Here is a 23,314-nt window from a genome sequence, read left to right as displayed (position 1 = left end):
CATAATTGTACATTGTGTTAATTGGCCCTCACGTTGTCTTTTTAGAGCAACACAAGTAGGAAGATTTTTATTTCTTTCTGTTCCTTTATCAGATCTGTTACATTAGCCAGGATTCTTGACTTACAAGGAAAAATTGTTAGGGGCTCCCCTGATGGTTAAGTAAATTCCTGTTGGCTTCCCCTCTTCTCTTGCTTATTATTGTGAGTATTTAAGTAAGCTTATTCATTGGATTAGTCTGTATCAGATTTTTATTTGTAAATTATGCTATCTTTAACTTTTTCGTTCAAAAGTAATGGAGAAATATACAATATGCTCAATTGTTCTTTTTTTTTCTTTCTTTCTTGTAGGGCACAAAAATTGAGCAATGAATAAATTACGGCAGAGCTTCAGGAGAAAGAAAGATGTCTACGTTCCTGAAGCCAGTAGGCCACACCAATGGCAGACAGATGAAGAAGGGGTTCGAACTGGGAAATGCAGCTTCCCGGTTAAGGTAAATTAAGGTTCTCCATTTTATTTTTAGGCTAGTAAGCACATTTGGATTTTTGAGAAAATGCCCGAATAGAAATATATAAAAACATTCATTTTGCATAGGCAAACATGAAACCCCTTTCCCTTATTCATTTTCCTCTCCATTTTGTTTGATCTCTGCTGTCAGTCACCCCCAGTTTCCTACAGCAACTGTTGCTTTTTCTTTTTTCTTTTATGAACTGTAAAACAGCAGAGAGTAAACTGAGGGGCGAAGAGAAGAGGCAAGCAAGTGAGGAAAAAATTTGTGAAGGTGTCTGTATTTATGTGTGCATGTGTGTGAGAATAAGTATAAACATATAAGAACAATACATAAGAATAAATGGATGGGTGCAAGAATAATAGGAGGAATTAGAAGGAGAATTTTGTGTGGCTGTTTAAAACCACATCTCTGCCTTTTTCTTTGATTTCTAAAAATGTTTTGGATTCATGTTTAGCTCTAGAGTTTGTGCTGCTTTCCAAAAATCATTTATGTTCCTTTTTAAAAAATAAAGAATGGGAGGATTAGGGACTTAGCAGGCACTAGGAAGTGTTCTGGCTCTGAGTACTGCATTGTTATCTTGGAGGTGAATATATAGAGATGAGGTTTACACATTGTAGTAAGCCCCAGTTTAATTAACCATAGTTTATTGGATGTAAAAGCACAGCTGGCTAGGTTTGCATAATTCCATGATATAAACCACGGTTTAGAAATTATGATGGTTGCTGCTTCCCACAACATATTTAAGAAAAACATAACAAATCAAATTATAGCTTAAAGCAGGAGTTTTTAGACTGTAAGTCATGACCCTCTTCCAGCAAATATAAGGTGGATCATGGATTCCTGGGTATCTGGAAAGGTTGAAAGCTGGATGGAGAAGGAAGTGCTGCACCTTCAGAATTGTGATTCCTGATCATGGCAGGAAGAAGGGAGTTGTGTCTCATGTGATACATAGCTGAGGAAGGAGGGAAATTAACACTGTGACTGGAATCTTTGGACAATAAATCATCTGGAATGAGAGTTGGCATATTTTGTGAATGTAACCAAGGTGCAAAATTGGTAATTCTAGCCTTTGGTAGTCAGAAGGATGAAAAAACAGACAGGAGCACAGCATCTGCGGAGCTACTATGATGAAGAAAATATGCTTCCAAGACCCCACCAGGTTGACCTTGTTTCACTGAAGGGGCCTGGAGTATGCCCACTCTGCCATATTCAGTAGGAGAGGATGGAAAGCATCAGGAATAGGCAGGCCCACAAGTAACCTGGCCACGTGTCATGTAGGGCTTTAAAGATGACATCTGACATTTTGAATTGCACCCATAAATCTGTTTGGAAACTGGTGCAGCTCGCTCAGCAGTGGTATTACATGGGCATACCAAAAGGTTTTCACTGCTACCTGTGCTACTTCATTCTGGACCAGTTGCACATTCCAGATGCTCTTCAAGGACAGCCCCATGTCGAATGCATTACAGCAGTCCAATTGGAAGGTTACTTAGGCACGAGTGACTATGAACAGTGTACCCCAATCCAAGAAAGGGCTCAGTTTGTGCACTAGATGTATTTGTGTAAAAGCTTTCCTGGTCATGGATGCTACCTGCTTTTTGAATTGAGCCATGAGTACAAGAGAACCTCCAGATTGTACACCAGCTCTGACTGACAAATATCACTCCAGCCAGAGTTAAAGATGGCAAATCACTAGATATGGGAGACCCTAAAACCCACAGTCTCTTAGATTTGTCATGGTTGAGCTGAAGCCAATTTATTTAATCTAGACCAATTAAGGCATCAGTACCTCAATGACATCACTTGGGCACCCTGGTGCAGTACAACCAAGTATCATCAGTATATAGATATAGATGGTACTTTACCCTGTGCCAATGAATTATCACATCTGGCAACTTCATGTAGATGTAAGAAGAGAGAGGCAGGGGTCTAGGACTAGATCTCTCTTCTCCCTATCAACACTGACTGGAATAGCCTTGGATGATGGAGAGAACCATTGAAGAACTGCTTTCCATTCCAGATTCCCTCAGCTGACTCCAAAGATACCATGATTAATGGTATTAAAAGCTGATGATGGATCAAGTAGGGCCAAGATGGAAGTGTACCACTTTCATCCTGGGCCTGTAAGAGGTCATCCATAACCACAATCAATGCCACCTTGATATTGTGTCCCATTCTGAAGCCTGACCAATGGATCAAGATTATCCACTTGAAGCTGTAGACTACTACCTTCTCTACAACCTTCTGCAAGAAGAGAAAATTGGATACAGGATGAAAATTGTCCAGCACTGCTGTGTCCAGTGATGACTTGTGGAGCAAGAAACAGACCAATGCCTCCTTCAAAGCAGGTGGAACTGTTCCCTCCTCCAAGGAAGCATTCTGGATCCAGAATGAATTACCATATTGGAAAGCTTATTTTGTAAGCCTGTTAATTGAAATACTGTTAACCTTCTGCCCTGTTCAGAGGGTATTTTAATAAAAATGTCCCTATCTATTAAATAAATGTTCTCCAGACTGCTAGGATTATAAAAGCTTCTTCATGTCTTTCATATTAGTCAGAAATATATAGTTTTACATAAAAAGTTAATTATAGAAAATTGCTAGCAAAGGCAGAAAGTGTGATTCACACTAGAGAATGATAAATATATATATATTTCCCACAGGGAGCCCATCTTCTCTGTGAGTAAATTCTTCATGTGCCTAGTGTCTTGAAATAATTTCTGATAAATAGATGTAACCTTTACATTATGCTCCTAACTGTGTTTTGTTTTTGGTTTCTTTGGCATTTTGATTATTTCAGACGGGAGGAAGTAACAAATGGTTGTGTTAAAGGAAGCAATTTTAAATTGATATGAAGGGAGAGTACATTTCATAACGACTTAAGACAAACTGGGGTGATAGAAACCAGCAGATTTCTTTAATACTAAGATTTTATAGTGATGCTACTGTAGGGGTTCCCAGCCCTGTGGCCCACTACTGGGCTGTGAGCTGTTCAGAACTGGGCTGCAGACGCGGCTGCAGAAGCGACTTGCATAAACAGCAGGTGAATGTGGGCTCATGCAAATGCAGCTGCGCTCACATGTGTGCGCTTGCCAGCCACTCGCGTGGAACCATTCCCTCCCCCCCCCAGTCTGCAAAGCTAGAAAGGTTGGGGAACTGTTATGCTACAGGACATCTTAGTAATTGATTCTAAATTAAGCAAAAGCTCTGGAATTTAAAAAAAAACCTTCATATCCTTTTCTGGATTTAGGAAATATGGGTGGGTAGGTAGGTAGGTAGGTAGGTAGGTAGGTAGGTAGATAGATAGATAGATAGATAGATAGATAGATAGATAGATAGATAGATAGATAGATAGATAGATAGATAGATAGATAGATAGATAGATAGATAGATAGATAGAACGCCAAAGCAGACTTTGTTCTAACTGTGGTTTCTGGAACAAGCAAGAGTCAGTCTTAAAGGCAGACAAAATAGTCATGGATTGTTTTCTAATTCCTGGTAATTTTCCACTTTGTTGTTTTTATTGCAATCTAAGTAATACCTCTGTTGTGTGACCTTTAAAGCCTTGTATGGCGCAGGACCAGCTCTTCCTAAGAATATCTGCCCATCATATGAGATTGGATAGGGTGGGCACTTTCCTAGACCCTTCCCTTGAATGTTGTCATTTTATGGGACCTAGGAAGGTTGCCTTTTCCATGGCAGCCCCATCTACCTGAAATTTGGCAGCCCCCCCCCCACTCTTTTAATGTTCCAAAAAGCAAGTTCCAAAAACGTTTTCCTCAAGCACTGGGATAGGGTGAGCTTTGTGAAAATGACCTGTTGTGGGCTTCATGGGAAAGTTTAGCTACGGTGCCAGGTCTTTGGTTTTAATATTTTTAATATTTTTATTGTACCTGGGTGTGGTTTTATTACTTGATTGTGAACCACACAAAGTTTGGTACAAGATGGTGGTCCTGTTTGATTAGAAATTACTTTCTAATATTTGTGTTTTTGGGTTTCTTTTAATGACAGATTTATTTACCTATATGCATCTCCTTTTGTAAGGGTATTATGTATCTTGAATCTATCTATACTTTGCTAAGCGCTTTCTTTTCATTTCTGTGAAATGGGAAGGCAAATATGGATTTTGATATTTGGGGATGAGAAAGTGCAGCTTAAAAAGAGTTCTCTTTTGGCTCCTATTGGATTACATGGCTATAGACAGGCAAGGGCAGAGACAATTGTAATTCAGGATCCTACACTGAATTACAGCAATGCATGGTTAAAACTAGGATGTATAAGCCATGGTTTAACACTGGGGCCTGTTTCTCAGAGAAACTATGGTGCTTCATTTGAGACAGATCACCTTAAACACAATAAGTTACTGGCTCAGCATTTGATACAAATCTGATTAAGGTATAAACTATGTTGTAAATAAATATATATTCTCAATTTTTGGAATGGTTTCTTTTCTGAAATGATGAAGCATATTTTATGAAGGCTAATTTGGATTATTTGTAGGATTTGAAGAGGCATGAGGAAAGAAGAACTGTTAGAAAAGACAGACATTGTTGAACTAAGTACTTGTGTTTATGTTCCTTTGCGAGTAAAAATGCTTTCAAGTTTGAATCTATAGATTTTGCCCTGTGGCATTTCTTTGTACAACAGTGTTACAAAATAGCTTTGAGTAAGGCTGAAAATTCTAAAATGTCTAATTGTAATTTTAATCCACAAAGACAACTGTATCTAGAGATTAACTTTGTGGGTTCAACTGGGATGCTTCAGTTAAAAATCACCTGCTTACTCTTTGCCTGGTTTCATATTAGGGATATAAAATGCTTTGAATATGAAGCCGAAAAGGTGTTTTAGGGTCAGCATAGGTGCATATGCCCCACCTACCAGTGTTTCTATAAAGAAGTTGTGTCTTTTCCCAGCCTTTCCCAGTAACAGCATGATGCAGTGAAAAGTCGTGTTTGCGTTAAGGAGAGGCTGACAGCATGCCCTTGCCCATTTCTTGTTGGTTTCTTCAAAAGCATATTTTCCTGGGATTGTGTTGCTACTATGGGAACCAGAAAAAGATGCAGTTTCTTTAAGGGGGAACCAATAGATGAAGCATGCACAATCAAACCCCCACAAAAGCACCTCTTTGGCTTTGATTGTAAAGTGTAGCAGATCCTTACTTCATACATTGCCTTAAAACCATATTATAAGTCATTGATTTTGTATCATCACTATGGTTTGTAAATCATGATTTATGGCATAGCATTAGATACGAACTTGTAGATTTCATTGATTCAGCAAAAATAGCTAAAACAAATCTTATATTAATCTGAACCCAAACTATTATGGTTTGAATGCTTGAAAAATGAATGTTCAGTTTAAAAAGCTAGTTTTGTCAGCTTTCTGAACAATTATTAGAATTTCTTGTTTTCCCCAAGTGATATTTATCTTCACTTTCTTTTTAATAGTTTACTTTGTGAAACCCTTGTTATTTCATTAAAGAGGCACTAAACCTATTGAACAGAAGTTCCTTTGTTTCACTCTATTTAAACTACAGGAAGTCCTTGACTTACAACCATTTGTATAGTGACCGTTTGAAGTTACAATGACACAGAAAAAAGTGACTTATGACCGTTTTCATACTTACGACCATTGCAGTATCCCTATAGTCACGTGATCAAAATTCGGATTCTTTGCAACATATTCATGATGGTTGCTATTTCCCAGAGTCACATGATCACCTTTTGTGACCTTAAGACAAGCAAAAGTCAATGGGGAAGCCAGATTCATTTTACAACTGTGTTACTAAATAAACAACTGCGGGGATTCACTTAAGGAACTGTGGCAAAAAAGGTTGCAAAATGGGGCAAAACTCACTTAACAACTTTCTCACTTAGCAACAGAAATTTTGGGCTCAATTGTGATTGTAGCACTCACTTTATGTTTTATACCTGACTTCACGTAACTTAAGAGTTGACTTAAGTTGACTCAATAGCGCTGTAGGGAGAATGTGATAAAAAAAACATTAAGAACTGACACTGAGGTTTTCATTTGTGTCAGAAGTGACTTCTCTTTTTTTTCCTCTTCCATACTACTACCATTGTGTTTGATTTAGCACTTTTGAGTCAGAGTCAGAATAAGCTTCATTGGTTCATACAAAAGATTTGTGTAAATACGCTTTTAAGGAGTGTTGCAATGAATTCTGTACTAGAGACTTTAAAATATAACAATAATTAGAACCACAAACCCACATGCCATCAAATAAAGTATAAAAGTTAGTTTGCAGTGTTTACATAGCAGGAAGAAGTCTTATAATAAACAAACATAAGAGTCTAGTTGAACTGAAGAAAATGGAAACTAGCATAAATCACGAGGCTGGCCAAGAAGGATTTTAAGAAAGACATGGAAAGAATGATTATAATGGTGTTTTTAAAAGATACTAAAACAGAAAATTAGTTTAAGGCAGCGGTTCTATTCATTAGTAAGATGCAAATGGAATCCTTGAAATTCTGGAAAGAAAAGATTTTAACTTCCTTTTTATGAATTTGTAGAATAGAATAGAGCAGTGATGGTGAACCTTTTAGAGACCGAGTGCCCAAAAACTGACCCCGCCCCTGCTCCACCCCCTGCCCCACCCCTGCTCCACCCCCATCCTGTCTCCCACTCCACCTGCCCTCAAGGCCACTCACCGCCTCCAGGGTCCACCACAGATCGCCCAGGCAGCCCAGCAGCGCCATGGCCACACCCTCTGCCCACGCCCCGCAGCATCAACTGTGTGGGATGGGGCATGAGGGCAGAGTCTTGTCTACGCTGCCTGGCTGCAATGTCCTTGGCTGCGCTGCTCCATGTGGGCCACGCTCAGGGGCAACTCTCCTCCAGGGGGGCTGCTGGTGAGGGGGTCATGGGGGGAGGTGAGGCTGGGGCAACGGCACATGTGCCCACAGAGAGGGCTCCGAGTGACGCCTCTGGCACCCGTGCCATAGGTTCGCCACCACTGGAATAGAGTTTGCTGCAGCATTCAGTATGCAGCTCATACTGATTTGTGGCTGATTTTGCTGGACCTCTTTTTCAAATGAACGATGGACAAATCCAACCACTAAAACCTTGTCCTTCTCTTGTCTTCTACACTGATTTGCTGATCTTTAGTTTTGAAGTGTTATGCTTGCCAATTACTATTCAGGCAAAACTGGTGGAATTTAAACACTACTGTTTATGATTGACTTGATTGGAAAATGCTCAATTCCCTGAACTGATTGGGTTATAAGTTTAAATTATTTACAAAATCTGTATATCCAACTTTCTTTCCCATTTTTCTTGGGTCAGGAATACGCAGGAAGAGTTTAAAAAGCATATGCCTCTATAAACTCCTATAATTTTCTGACATTACTGTCAATGTCTTGCAGTACTGTAATCCCTCATAATATCTCTTTTTTTCTGATATCTCTATTTAGTTCTTGTGTAACTACTGAATATTGAAAATTAAACCAAGTCAAGACAACCCTGATTTATATGTTTCCCTATTTCCTGGTAGAAATACCTAGTATTTGTCTATTGTACTGCCTTTGTTTTTCACAGTTGAGAGTTGCTTGCCCAAGAGTTCATTAAAGCAAAAAAACAGACAAGGAGTATTTGCAGTGGAATATTTTCAGTGAGTCTGAGAAACAGCCTGTCAGAAGGCGGTAGCCAAGAAAGATCAAAAGTCAGAGAAGGTTTTGAAAATCTCTTAAACCCTGTATTCTATTTGACTTTCCTTTGTAACGAATACTGATTGCTAGTCAGGAAGCTGTTTATTAAAATGCCAACTGTACATGAGACCTCGTAATTTTACAACTTTTTCCGGATGAGTAGCATTTTTCTTCAAGGACTTGAATATGCATAAAGAATTTACTTTCAGGGAAAGTGCATTCTTTCCCTTGGCAAGTTATTTTAGCTATTCCTAAAGGGCTACAATAATATTTTAGCTGCCTTTGATCTAAACAACATAGCTGGAGTTTTATCTCTCTTCAAAAGAATGGTTTTGAATAAGCATATAGTGTTGCAGGTGTTCAGTTCTGGATTTATTTATTTTTTTGTTTTAAAATAGGAATTTTTCAACCAGCGTGATAGCCAGTTGGTATTAGTAAGTTATTAGGGTATGGGACTAGCCTCAAGGGGACCTAGGCTGTAGTTCCCCTGCAGCCATGAAGCCTCCTTGGTGACCCTAAGCCAGTGTTTCTCAACCTTGACAATTTTAAGGCATGTGGACTTCAACTCCCAGAATTCCACAGCCAGCAATGCTGGCTGTGGAATTCTGGGATTTGAAGTCCACATGCCTTAAAATTGTCAAGGTTGAGAAACACTGCTTAAGCAGTCAGAAGGTCTCAACTCAATCTACTTTACAGGGTTCTTATTATAGTGAAAAAAGGAGGAAACTCTATGTATGCTGCTCTGTGGCATTGTCTGTGGAGATTCTCAGTCATCCAGGTCACGGTTTCCCCAAAAGTGCTTTTTCAAAAGGCAACTGGGCAACAATCAAAAGCACTCAAGTACAACCAAAGAATGGTTAAAGACAAAGAAAGTCAATGTTTTGGAACAGCCAAGTCAAAGTCTTGACCGTAATCCTATAAAAATATCATGGAAAGATCTGAAGCAGGCACTTCATGTGAGGAAGGCCATCAACATCCCTGAGGCTATTCTGTGAGGAGGAAGGGATAAAATTCCTCCAAGACAATGTGTCAGGACTGACCAATATTTATCAGAAAATTTTAGTTACAGTTATTGCTGCTCAAGGGAAATATACTAGTTACCAAAGCAAAGATTCACATTCCTTTGCTGTACACAAATATGTAGCTTTGGTAATTTTCTTTAATAAATAAAACACATATTTATGCAAAAATACTGAAAATTCAAAAGGTTCACAAATTTTAAGCATATTTCTAGTGATTCGAGAACTATTCATCTGTTGAGAATTAAAAAGTTAATGTTTATAAATAAATTCATTTGCCTTTTTTTGTGGATCATACTGTTAAGTCATGTTGAGTTTGCAATCAACTATCATTGCAAGATCTTTTTTCATAAGTGCTACATTTTTCTAACAGTGGTTTCTCTATTAGAGAAGGATGTTGATGTTAGATTACTTGGGCCAATTAAGGACTGCCCCGACTTTAATGGATTATTTTCTGTGATCCTCTTTTTGATGTGTTTTGTTGGATCACATCAAGACATTTCTGAATTGTCTTTTGGTTGCAGGTCTCACTGTTGCTTGATGTTTTGCAGCATTATGTAAGCTTACTCAAAAATTTTGAATTGTTGAATCTGGCTAACTGGATACAGGTCAATTGATCTAAACAAGTTCTTTCAATGTGAATCTTTTTCTTCCCTTTCCTTGCTAGTACCTGGGACATGTAGAAGTGGATGAATCCAGAGGAATGCATATATGTGAAGATGCTGTGAAAAGACTAAAAGCTGTATGTATAAATTTATATTACATATTTCCAGCTTCAGATTGTACATGTCTTTTTTTTCCAAAAGCAGCGCATTATTTATTAAAGTAATAAAAGTATTGCATATTATTATTGAGAAAGTATAGCTTAGGAAGATTGTTGAAACAATGGCCCCTTTTTGCGGTAGCTATCTCACACCTTAAGTAATACTGAGAAACTTTAATTATCAATGTTGTGTTTGAAGTCTTTGAAGTATGATGTATCTATTGTCGTTGAGCTCATTATCTTTATATTAAACATCTTAACTATTTGGACTAATTCTCTATTCTAAGCAACCTAGACCAAAATTACTATGATATATATCTGTTCAGAGGTTTTCAGTTGAACAGCTGACATTTGGTTCATAGAGTTTTCATTCTCAACATCTGTTTTCACTTGTATATGAAGAAATTGAGAGGGAAAGAATGGGATGAAGATTGAAGTCCAGATTCCTCACTAATAAAAACAGCACATGCCATAATGGTCTTCCAACTGGTATTGTTAGCTTTTGCTGTTTACTATTACATTCTTCTGAAACAGCAGCCTAGACTCTAAAACTAAACAGCACAGAAAATTTGTTTATAGAAATTGCATGCAGGACAATTTAAAATAAAATAATTTTAGAAAGACACATTTGTTGTGTGACTTCTCCTTCAGGCTTTCTGAACAAAACCCAGTAGTAGAAGTTAATATAATCTCAATTTTTCACTGGTGTTTCTCTTGACTCAGTTAAAAGATGCCATTACTATGCTTAACTAGTTTTTAACCTAATATTTGCAATATCTCAGGGTAGAAAGAAATATGAAAAGAGCTGCTAAATATTTTCTAAGCACTTGTACAAAATTAGCCCATACAAATTAAAAATATTGATTCGTAATGCTAATTTTAATGATTTTTTCCCCTTGCTGAAGTTCTTTTTTTTTTTCTTCTTCAAACCATATTTTACTAATTATTGAAAGAGACTTCTAATGTCACACGGGCATCCAGTAGTAAATTGCTTTTGTCATATAGACTAGTTTGTTACAAGCATATCTGAAATGCAATTTTATAGCGTGAACTCCCATTTTAACCTGATGTATTTCCTCAGGCATTCTAAAGTTCTGAAATGTTCCATGGGAACAAATGGGAAAGGCAGCAGTAGTACGTGATTTTCTCAAAACAATCCTTAAGCCATTTAGAGGTGGTTGAGTCTAGATTTTCCTCTCAAATGTAGCCTTATTATGTTGACACAACAGACTGGCTTGTGAATAGCTGCACCCTTTGTTCTGTACTGTTTTAGACATTTTAATGTCTGTTTCTTGCTTCACTTAGTGTATTCACTGGATTTGGATAATTGCTGTATAACAAAAAATTACATGAAACGTTCCCCCCACTCCAAAATACATCCTTTTTTCTCCTGTTTCCTTTTCCTAGGAATACTCACTCCCCCCACCCTTTTTTTTTTACACAGGGAAAAAAATATATCCAAGCTCAGTTAAACTACAGAGAATGGGAATCTTTTTGTTATTACCTATTCCATTATGAGGCATTTCATTAATTCTATTTTCAGTTATGTTTTGAATTGCATGCCTTGATATTCAGCATTATAAAGTTCTAATTAAAAGGAATGCTTGCTTGGAAATACAATTAAATCAATTTTAACACTGTGTTGTGCTAACTGCTTAAACTTTGGTCTATATTGAATTCTGATGGCACAAAAAGCATGTCATACGTTTTGTCAAAACAGTGAATCAATTTTGGAAGGACATGATGGTATGGTCTTGCAAATAATAACCATTGTTAATAGATAACCTAACATATAGGAAATAAACTGTGGGATTCTGACAGTAAGGGAGAAGCTGTGATATTAGAGCTGTTTAGCTGTTTTCCCACTTGGCCCCTCCCAATCTGTTGGTGACCGCAGCTTCCAAAATTCTCAACACATCTTTATATTTCCTTCATACTTTTTAATTTAGCTAAAGTTGTCTTTAGTGTTGATGTTCTAACATGTCAGGCTTTTGTTTGCAAGTATGATACATTTGTTAATATATGTTCTTGTTTTAGCAGGTACGAGAAACATATTGTATTTAAAACATTAGTGGTGTTTATGAATATTAACTTACATAGCTATTCTAAATCCATTTTGCATGCTCTCCACCAATAATACTGTCTCTGAATCATCTCAATTTTTTCCATGTTAACATTTTCCAAAAATGAAACTAATTATAATCTCCCAAACAAGATAGCTTCTGGTGTATCCTCTGAAAGATGATTATATTGATATTTAATGCTTAACTTGGCAGTGTGACAGTCAGTTTTAAAAACTATGTAGCTTTATGTTCTTATTATTCTCAACAATTATTTGGGAATTCTGTAAAATTGTACTGTAAATAATAAGCTACTTTGATCACTGAAGCATAGTATCTGTTATATATTTTTTCATTATATATTCTGTCTGTGTCATCAAAAAATAACTGTGATGATTGAAAGAAATCCATTGTTGATTATATAAGGGCCTAAACTTTAAACATCAGAGAAATTCATAGGCATGTGACAGATATGGGAAAATATATAGGAAAAAATGACAACTTGCAGATTCTGTAAGTATTGTCTCTGAGAGGGGAAAATACTCATTTGCAATAGCACATCATATTGATGGAGTGGTTTTCTCCCAACTATCACGAACCTATGAATTTGGAAGGCTATGATGGTGCGAATAAAAATATTTCATATGCCATACCAATGATTAGTACAAGAGCAAGCTAAACTCTTGTTTCTTCCATACCTTATTAATAGTTTTGAGAAAAATACATTGAGGCTTTTATTTGTGATTAAAACAGGTAAATAGCTCTAAAATAAGCTTCATGTAAAATGTATACTAATTCTACCAAATTTAATTGCATATCAAATTGTAACATCCATTTATTTAACTGGGTATGTTAAATATACATTGTATGTTACCTCTGCAAATTGGAATTTGGATAATATTGGATAATAAACATTTTATAATAGAAGAGAGGAGATAAATTATACTATGTAAAGATGTTGGGTTCCAGCTTCTTAGCCAGTACTGGCAAAAAGTAATGAAAGTTGTCATCCAGAACATCTGGAGCAGTGTTTTTCATCTTTGCACTTTAAGCTGTGTGGACTTCAACTCCCAGCTTCTCTGACTGGAGAATTCTGGGAGTCGAATTTCACACATCTTGAAGTTGCAAAAGTTGCTATTCCAGTTTTTAGTAGAATACTCAATTTCCTGGACAGTTTCTGAAAGGAAGTATACAGAAAGAATAACTTGTGTGATGTTAACAAGAATTTATTGCGAAGCCTTTTAGAGAAATACATTAGATTCTACTGAGCAAGCCTTGGCATATAAGATGCTCTACATTTTTGTCAGATCAGCTTTAGAAATATGATTTGTAAATGGGTGCATAGGCTTGAACACTTTTTAAAAGCAACCCCTCCCCCCCGGTATTCATGCTATTTGATCTCTGTTAATATTTCCAGTTTTCAAAATGTCATAAATTAATCTGTATGTTCCAAGTCATCATCACCCAGTTTAGAACGAGTCCATGTCTGCTGCCAAGTTTGGCTTGTAACTCTACTAAAAGCTAAGGGAACAAACAAAATGAAGCAAACATTTTGCATGAAATTGGATCTGATTATACTTTTTTCTCTTTCCACTGATTTCAGAGCTATAGCCTGTCCTAATAAAAGTCCACGTAAAGCCTTTTATTTGCATTTTCATGGGACTTTTCACCTCTGCCTGTCACATCCTCTATGGGTAACTCTAAGCATTCCCTATTTTCCTTCAATCCCCATTTTTATATGTATATGTTGGTTTGAAACCTGGGACACTTTAGCTACCTACAGTAATAGCATTCGACTTGTCCCCCCTGTTCCTCCAGGAAAGGAAGTTCTTCAAAGGCTTCTTTGGAAAAGTAAGTTTAATGATTCATTGTGTTTGTGCTGTAAGGAGTTACATCCATAGTATAGCATTGGGATATGTTTGAGATCCTACAAAATGGAGGCAACAAAACCTGTCTCTGGGAGCTTGTGAAACGTTCTCTGCTCACCCCTCCCTCAAAGGTCTCACATTATCATAGATTCTGTCCAAGCTAGAATCTTGGGGCTACATAATTTAAGGTTATATTTATAATTTACATTCAGTAAAAATTAATTTCAGAATTAATGAATGATCCACTTACTGTTCGAGATGTTGTGTGCTGATGTTTCCAACTCTTCTGAGTGTATGCATTTAAATTTTTCATCCTGTCTTTTCCTAAGATGACCATCAAGGTAATTTATGTGCAGATGTTCATTTGGGGAAAAAAATAAGTATTGAAACAAAGCCAAAAAAGGAAAGGCAGACACTGCAGCAAAATTAATAGTAACCAAGAATGGTGATATTAGTTCTACATTACATCACATTTAGGGAAGTAATACCAGAAATAATATGAGATATAGTCACAAAACTCTTGATTCAGTGGCTAAGCCACACAAAACCATAGACAGACATTAAAAGATGAACTCTCTGATGCTCAATTCATAAGCAGATAAGTTCAGAAGACAGGGTTGAAACCAGTTCATTGGAATTACAAGGAAAAAGTATTGGGCCAAACATATTAAAAAGAATTTTGCATGCATATGAGTTGTTTTAAGCAAACTGTTTCAGAATTCTTAGCTTTTGAAGATAAGAAATCTAAGTTCAAAAAAGTTTGCTTTTGCATACATAAATTCAAATAAATTCTCTGAAATAAAACTCAGTGATGTTCTTCTACGACTAAAATTGTTTCATTTATTTCAGACATGTCAAACTTGCGACGTCACATGACGTCGTGCAACATATCGGGACAGTTTTGCCATTGCTGGCAATGGGGTGGGCACGGCTTCCGCGTGATGCGTCTGGCCTGCGGGCTGGCAGTTTGACACTCCTGCTTTATTTCATTGTACCTTATTTGTGGTTAAATAACTTTTCTTAACATCTGTGGTGACTACTATACTCTACTATAAAGTTGTACTCCTTTCTTGGAACAGAATATTTTACCTTAGCAGTAGTACACTTTTAGATATTTAACTGACTTCATATAAATTATTTTGTAATCCTTAATAACCTTCGCTATACAAAAGTCCAATTTTATCCTTATTTTGCAGATAGAAGCTATGGTTGCTTGCTTAATGCTATTTTAATTAAATTATGACAGAGGTGAAGTTTGAAGGGAAGATAGCATGATTCCTAGTTTAGTGCTTTCATAACTACAAAAATCAAAGCCATCCAATATTTGAAGCTTAAGCTTTGGCATGATTCAGGATGAAGACACTTTACTACATAATTAGATGAAAAATCATAGTACAGTTATAGCCAGAAAGGCAGAACATAAATGGAAAAACTAAATCTTTTTGATAAATCTGTATGTTATGATGTGTATAACAATCTTTTACCATACATGTTTAGTCTTAGGCTAAATTTTAAAGCTGTAAATAGGTTCACAGTAAACTCTAAAGATGTACAGTAGGTGAAAAAGCAAACTAAATAACTATTGAATATTCTTTTTTATTACAGTAAAAAAGTACCAAATTAACAATATTTTAGTCACTGATCTGCCAAGTTATATAAGCTGAGAACTTAGCAAAGCATACCATATAAAAACTCGACTGAAATAACCTTAGCTGTGTTTAACGTATTGTTACGTAAGCAAATTAGGTTATACAATACAGGACAGAAGGTGAAAATTGCCACAGTCATTGAGCATATTATCTGTAAGAAATATATTTCTCTACAAAGAATGGTGAATGCAGATAATCAAACTGCTTTTCTTTTGGAACTGTGCTTCCCACTATCATTTATGGTACATTCCTTATTATAATTTGTATTTGTACTGATTTCTAAAAGGCCAGTCTGGATGATGGATTTATGTATTTATTTCAATTTCTGTAGCTGCCCACCTCACATATATGATTTTGGACAGTTTACAACAATTAAAACAATAGATGACAGCACAAAAACAATTCACCAATGTGTTATATCACTCACAGGAAGCTTTCAGTCAGTAACTCATGTCTCTTCTACAGAGTTACTGTGAGAATGCAATATATGAACTTCCTTGTGCCTTTAAGGAAAGGCAGGATAAAAATGTGCCTAATCTGGAAAGACCATTAGTATTTTTGGAAGGACGGTTTAGATGTTTTAAATAGGTTCATAAATGTTGGGGTAGGAAATGTAGGATTTTAGTTTCTGTATTTATAGAAATATCCATATATCTGCAAGGATTACCTTCTATTACCAGTTAGCTTAAAATAAAAGTAGAAGTGCTTATACTAACATGAGCTCTTGGGGAAAGAATAGGCTAAATTATGAACATGTTAATCTTAATGGAAGTGTTATGCATAATTCCTTTGAGAGGAACTTGGGTGGAATGTTGAGATAATGGAAAAGCAAGAACGTTGATTGCTAAAAGTTGGAAGGGGGAAAGCTACATGTGATGTAACTCCTTAAGCATCAGAGTTAACTGACAGTTTATTTGGTTTTAAATAGGTAAAGAATTAAAGTTTGAATTCTTTGCCTTTATATGAATTTTTTTAACCCACTTGACTCATCCTGTTCTTTCCCCTTCCTTTTGCATTGTGTTTTTAAAAATATGCTTCAGCTTGGTTCTCTGGAGCTCTTGCTGTTTGATCTGAATATCTGTCTTTGGGCACTCCTGCTGGAGTTGGATATCCTCTCTTTATGACTTTTGTGCTTCTTGGAAAGAGAAAATCAGAATTCAGCTTGTTTTAACAACCTAGCAATAATCTTTTTTTCTCTTTTTCCTTCCCCGCAAGAGTGGAAAGAAGGCAGTTAAAGCAGTCCTGTGGGTTTCAGCAGATGGACTCAGAGTTGTGGATGAGAAAACAAAGGTTAGTTGCTGTTTGGTTCTGAGTCAGCATTGATTAAACAAAATGTTGTCTGATCCTTTCATATAAGTCAATACAAATGACTTGAAATATATTGTTTTTTTTAAGGATCTTATAGTTGATCAGACAATAGAGAAGGTCTCCTTCTGTGCTCCAGATAGGAATTTTGACCGAGCATTTTCCTACATATGTCGAGATGGTACTACAAGACGTTGGATATGTCATTGCTTTATGGCTGTAAAGGACACGGTAGGTCTCATTTTTACTCGATAAAAAAGTAGTTTGTCATTTATAAATCAATACTGGCTGGGTAATGTTTCCTGGATTTTAATTCAACTTTAGTATACAAATTATATAAAATAAAAAATGCATATTTTTTATTTGTTGGAAGCTTGTATTATGACCTGGTGTAGTATATCAACATGTGTTCGCCATTCAGAGCCCTAATTTATTGTGGCAGCCTATAAATGCAGTAAATAAAGAAAGCTCATTCAGTAAATCTTACGGATTTGAAACTAAATATATTAAATTCCTACAGATTGTCCAGTGCATATGTTGATACAAATGGTGGACTTCATCTGCTTGTGGTGTACAAATTATTTAAAATGTTTAAACCTAACTGATTTTTATAGCAATATTTTAGTAGGTATTTGGGCAACATATTTTAATATTACAACTAAATAAAAGTATTTTATTTTTCTCCAAATGGTTAAAAACCATGTGATTTAAAACTGGTTTCATTTGTTCATTTGAACCTTTTTGGTTAGATTTTACACAAAAAGGTTGATTATATGGAGTGCCAGCTATCATTTGGCAGTGGTTGGGTGGTTTCTGGTTTCGCTTCTAATTAATGTGAGATCTTTTTCAGGGAGAGAGGTTGAGTCATGCAGTTGGCTGTGCGTTTGCAGCATGTTTGGAGCGAAAGCAAAAGAGAGAGAAAGAATGTGGGGTGACAGCCACCTTTGATGCCAGTAGAACCACTTTCACAAGGGAGGGGTCTTTCAGGGTTACCACGGCAACTGAACAAGCAGAAAGAGAGGAAGTCATGAGACAAATACAAGACATCAAAGGTAATAGAATACAAATCTGGCCATTTGAAGTATAGGTTGTATTGTTGAATTCTTTCAAATGTTATAGATATTTGCAGGCCATATAAAGTATGAGTGAGATGTTCGGCTATAGCACCAGGTGTAGCAGCATAATGTATTTAAGAAGCATTTCTTCATGTTCTTGAAGCTGTAGAAAATTTCATTGTTTTTATATGTTTTCATTGAGGTTATATGGTTGATGTTTTCTTCATTTCTGCTCTTTATCTTTATGGAATCTCATGTGTCTCACCCTGTTATGGAGAATATCTCTATCTTGGTAACACGTGGGTGTAATGTTTGCCAAAATGGAAGTCGCTACTACTGTTTTATTGAAAAATCATGAATATAGTCTGATACCTATGGCATCTTACAATGTGTAATTCAGTCAGTCTTTAATCTCCATATGAAAATAGGACTCAGGATAGATTTTGGATCTCATGTCTTCATAAAACACTTTTTATCATATTATGTAGTCTGAAAAAGGGTTATGTAAAACTACTTAGGTAGTCCATTGTTATGCGTAGATTCTACTAAAAATAGCATCCAGTGAGGATTTTAGTTATTTTCCATGAACTAACTCTACATTCTTTTTTGGCTAGTTTTGAGAAAATGAATCATAGCCAAAAATCAATAGGATAATGATAATTATTAAATCATCCTCAAGAATAAAACATAAATTATGTGTTTATATATTTTGTAAATAAATAGGAGTTTGCTATTTGTCACAAGGAAATAGAATAATTATGCCTTTTGAATATACATTAGAGAGGGGGGAAATGTTTTTGAATTTTTTTACATTGTTCTGAGCGATTTTATCAAATAATGAAGGAGAATCACCAGTGTTAATGGTTTACAGTATTTGCGACCTGATAATCTTGGGAAAAAAATAATCACAACCAATCTGTTTTATAAAGACCAGAACATTTATTAAAAAGTTATAAGCCAAGTAAAATTAGAGTGGCTTTCATGGTTCTCACTACAAAATAGTGAGCGTACAATCTAGTTAGCTGATTCCTCTTTCATCATATGTGATATTTCTAGTTCATGTCCAAGCAGGAAAGGCAGAGTCAGAGTTGGCATTGGAGCTTGGTATTTTCCAATCCTCATTTAACCTTCTGATATCAACCTCTAAGTGTAAGCTTTATAAATTAAGTAGAAGAACAAGACAGGTTACAGGCTTTATATACCTTTTGACGATCTCCATATACTGTGGAACACACATCATACATTACTGTTTTAAAGTAATTTATACATGTGATTGCAAAGCAGTATGAAAAATGCAGCTTCATTGAGAGAGAGAAAAGGCTAGACATTGTTGTCCCATGAAAATACAGTACATAAAGCCGAGGGCAGCATTTTCCTATTTTCCTATTCACGGGCAAACAGTTCAAAGGCTCCGGGTTATGATGCATCATGGCTCAAAATATAGTAACTGTAGGAAGTATCTAAATAGAAGTCTGGAGGACCAGTTGTAACACGTACCTCAGGATGAAGGAATTTGTTGCTTTCTGATCTTGAAATGAATGGTAGCAGAAGATTGAAAAGAAATATATTGCAGGCCTCAAGTTATAGATGAAAACACAATGAACAGGTTTCAGTGCAGTACCTCGGACATTAGTCCACCAGATGAGAAAGGTCAATTTGAAACCAATTCTCTAAATGTTTAGGTCTGAAATCATTGTTGCTGTTAGTGACAAACTTTGCAACCTGAGATTTAAAAAGAAAGGTCTGACCAACAGTTTCCAGAACTGTTAGATACCCAAATCTGATTTTTATCTCAGTTTTACAAACAAAGGACTAAGAGTGCATACTCAGCCATATTTACTCCTTTCAGTTTGGGGGCTGCAAATGTAATCACTTAGTAATACAGTAAACCCTCGAGATAAGAATGTTTAATTGATAATTGAAATGTTAATTAGGTAATAAATCATTGAACTGTATTTGCCTTACGTTAAAGATGTAAAAACTAAATAAACCAGAAGCTATATTTTGCACCAAGAATGTACTTTTCCATAAACTAAAAGGAATTTTTTTTAAAAAAAGTCTCAAGAATTCATGCTCTTCATTTTTTAAATATTTCATTACAGTTGAAACAGATGTGAAAACAACTGCTTCAAGTGTTGTACCTGGCAACACAGCTCCATCTCCAAGTTCGCCCACTTCTCCTACTGCTGAAGTGGCAACTTCTGCTGAAAAAGAATCCGGCAATCCTCATGCCATCCCTCGGCGGCATGCTCCCATTGAACAGCTGGCCAGGCAGGGGTCTTTCCGAGGATTCCCTGCTCTCAGCCAGAAGATGTCTCCATTTAAACGCCAGCTTTCTCTACGAATCAATGAGTTGCCCTCCACAGTGCAAAGGAAGACTGACTTCCCTATAAAAAACTCAGGTAGGATAAAAAAAATTCCCAAATTCTGTTTTTTTGAGTCTGTCTGCATTTGAGACAGAACTAATGTTGGTTTGATTCGCTTCAGATTGTGTGTGTTTCTCGTTTGATATGCCACTACAAGGTGCCATTATGTTGCTGGTTTTATGACCTCCAAGTTACAATAATAAATCCTATCAGTTTCGTCTAAATATAATCAGAATTTTTAGATAACATCACATATTACCAAGTATGGGTTTGATATCTGTATTCAAAGTTTATTGACTGCTGTTAATTATCTTTGAACTATAAGGAGTCCACTTAGTCAAAGACATTTTGGCCTTGGTCAGCATCTCTTGAGTAATAATTTGTGTTTGCAGAGCTGAACGAGTTAAAGGCCTAGCTTCTGCCAATGAAAGTTGTGCGGTTTTGATAATTATTCTGATATTTAATATGGATGTAAGTACCCCGAGAAACTGACATAAAATCAAAATAATTGCAACCTTCATGCTCATTCCCCAGTTTTTTTCTTTGTTCTTAACTTTTCCTCTTCCGCTTTTCAAAGGACAGATGTAGTTTTTTTCCTAATCATGGAAAAAAAGATCAAAGAACGACATTGTGAAAAAGCAGGAAGGTGCCTTTGTATTAGGCTGGGCCATATCTGTGCAAACTTTTTTCTTCTTCTTTCAGTTCCTGAGTCTGAAGGAGAAGTCGATAGCATTAGTTCATTGTGCTCCCAGATTACAAATGCCTTTAGCGCACCATCTGAGGATCCTTTCTCCTCTGCTCCAATGACAAAGCCAGTAACAGTGGTTGCGCCACAGTCGCCAGCTTTTCAAGGTATGTGGTCTCTAAACTTGGATGCATGTGATACTTTTTAATTAGTGCAAATGCTGTTTTCCTTTTGTGTGCTGGCAATGTAATGTTTTAAACCATCTTTCAGCTCTTTTGTTTGCATCTGGAATCATTCTGTTTTAACTAAGTTACATGCTATGCTTGTAAGCTATTTGTATGTGAGCTTCCTAGAAAGTCAAGGACTTATTGAGAACAGTCAGTTACGTGCTAACAACAGGGTTAGCACATTTTTAAAACAGAAGGCCACACCTTTTAGATGTTACAGATAAAATGTTACTACGTAAGAAATTACGCAATTACCCATTTTCCAATCTCCTTGATCTTTAAAAAAAAAACAGATGGATGACTATAAAATAAATATAAATCCAATAAATTTGCTACCTGTTGCTTATTTTAAAAAACACAAAAGCTCTAAAATTGAAGAGATATTCCCAGCTTTGATGTTAGGTAACAATATTTATGTCTTGCTTTGATATCCTACAAAAGAGATGCAACTTGCAGTCTAATCTTTGAGACAGTAAGTATCTCACTGCTTGTTTTAAATAATGAAAGGCAACAGCTGATAGTCAAAATAATTTTCTTTTGCCAGAATACCAATAAAGCAGGATGCTTCAGCCCATCACTGTTTGTCCTTCTAAACTTGTTCTGAGAGCAAAGAATAAAGTCAGAAATAAAGTCCACAAAGCATCCTTTAAAATAATTAGCAAATACCCAAGGTATCTTCCGTACGAATTAACAAAATTAAATGTGTTGAATAAAAAATGCTTGTAGAATAATAGTGGACAAGCATGACTAAGTGCTTGATGTATGTTGCATGCTGGCAAAACCATGTTTTATTTTCGACATTCCAGTCCTGTGCATGCTTTGCATGAATTAACAGCATTGATGTTGTCTGCTCCAATTTTAGTAAATGGCATTGCCTCTGCCTTCCATGTGTTTGCTGATAAACCAGCTCAAACTACTATAGCATCTACTACAGCAATACCACTTCGTGAAACCAATCCCTGGGCTCAGTCCCCTGCTGCTCCAGCTGTTGCTAAAACTGGAGCTGTAGCTTCTCCTTCTGGTAAGACTGGGCACTGATCTTGGCGTGTCGCTTTTGGAAGCTTAAAATTGGTGGTGCTGGATTTGAAAGACTTTGATCTGATCTAACAAAATGGTTCTCAAGGATTTCTTTTTTTAATATCCAGAAGCATAGTTAAGGGAAAGTAGAAGAACTGGACATGTAGATGTCGCGTTTTGTTTTAATGTGGAAGTTAAATTAGTACGGTAGGTAGGATAGGTAATTAAGTAAATAAATAATATATTAAAGCTTACGAGAAGAAAAGGCTGTTTCAGGAACCAGTAGCTTTAATGTAAAAAAAAAAAAAGGCTCTTCACAAAATCAGTGATTTAGCGTTATAAATTAGCACTTGGAGTAATTGACATTCTAATATAAATATATAAGATTTGTAGTGATTTAGAAAACTACTTGAGGATCCATCTTTAAGCCATAATAGATTTTTTTTGGATTTAAATCAAATGAGATATGTTTCTAAAAGCCATACAGTTTTCTCCTAAGAGTAGTACTTTTCATGTATTTTTATTCATTGAAGCAAAAGGTGCAAGGGCTGTTTCACATGTTTCTACATATTTATCACATTCCCACAGAATTTAATTAACCATCCAGTCCCTGCATATCGGTCTCATATCCCTTTTTTATAATTTCATGTCTTTTTACTTAAGGCTTTGTATCCAAACTGGATAACACACATTTCTGAGTGCCTGAAATTTCTGACCTAGGGATGTAGAGTATAGTTTATGTTATTGTAGATCAGTTGGCTTGGCTAACAGTCCCCCTTTAGGACATTAGAACGAGACGCTGGACGTTGAAATTGAAAAGATGGAAGCAAGTCCATAGCTTGTTTAATTAAATGCCCAGTTCTAGTTTCAGTTTTAAAACCTTTGTCAACATTACTGGAACTTCATACATAACACTAGTTAAAGTGTGTTAATAATAATAATAGTAAAGTTGGAAGGGACCTTGAAGGTCATCTAGTCCAACCCCCTGCTCAGGCAGGAAACCCTATACCATTTCGGACAAATGGCTGTCCAGTCTCTTCTTAAAAACTTCCAGTGTTGGAGCATTCACCGCTTCTGGAGGCAGATTGTTCCACTGGTTAATTGTTCTCACTGTCAGGAAGTTTCTCC

At 36.1% G+C, this 23,314-nt stretch overlaps 1 protein-coding gene across 2 annotated transcripts in view; it reads left to right on the top strand.

Annotated features, from left to right (window-relative positions):
* Positions 1 to 357: 357 nt before the first annotated feature.
* NUMB (NUMB endocytic adaptor protein) overlaps positions 358 to 23,314 on the top strand; it is a 25,334-nt gene continuing 2,377 nt past the window's right edge. The window contains exons 1-9 of one of the 2 annotated variants that reach the window (XM_015818945.1): positions 358 to 490; positions 9,859 to 9,933; positions 13,833 to 13,865; positions 16,747 to 16,821; positions 16,927 to 17,067; positions 17,687 to 17,888; positions 19,994 to 20,293; positions 20,960 to 21,109; positions 22,032 to 22,190. In XM_015818945.1, the coding sequence (XP_015674431.1) occupies positions 365 to 490; positions 9,859 to 9,933; positions 13,833 to 13,865; positions 16,747 to 16,821; positions 16,927 to 17,067; positions 17,687 to 17,888; positions 19,994 to 20,293; positions 20,960 to 21,109; positions 22,032 to 22,190 (1,261 nt within the window). In that variant the 5' untranslated portion in view covers positions 358 to 364. The remainder of the gene's footprint in view (positions 491 to 9,858; positions 9,934 to 13,832; positions 13,866 to 16,746; positions 16,822 to 16,926; positions 17,068 to 17,686; positions 17,889 to 19,993; positions 20,294 to 20,959; positions 21,110 to 22,031; positions 22,191 to 23,314) is intronic. The other variant, XM_015818946.1, reaches the window with a different exon arrangement.

The sequence above is a fragment of the Protobothrops mucrosquamatus genome, unplaced genomic scaffold (assembly GCF_001527695.2).
Source record: "Protobothrops mucrosquamatus isolate PMUCROS unplaced genomic scaffold, P.Mucros_1.0 scaffold826, whole genome shotgun sequence".
Lineage (NCBI taxonomy): Eukaryota > Metazoa > Chordata > Lepidosauria > Squamata > Viperidae > Protobothrops > Protobothrops mucrosquamatus.
This window is presented reverse-complemented; position numbering and strand designations above follow the sequence as displayed.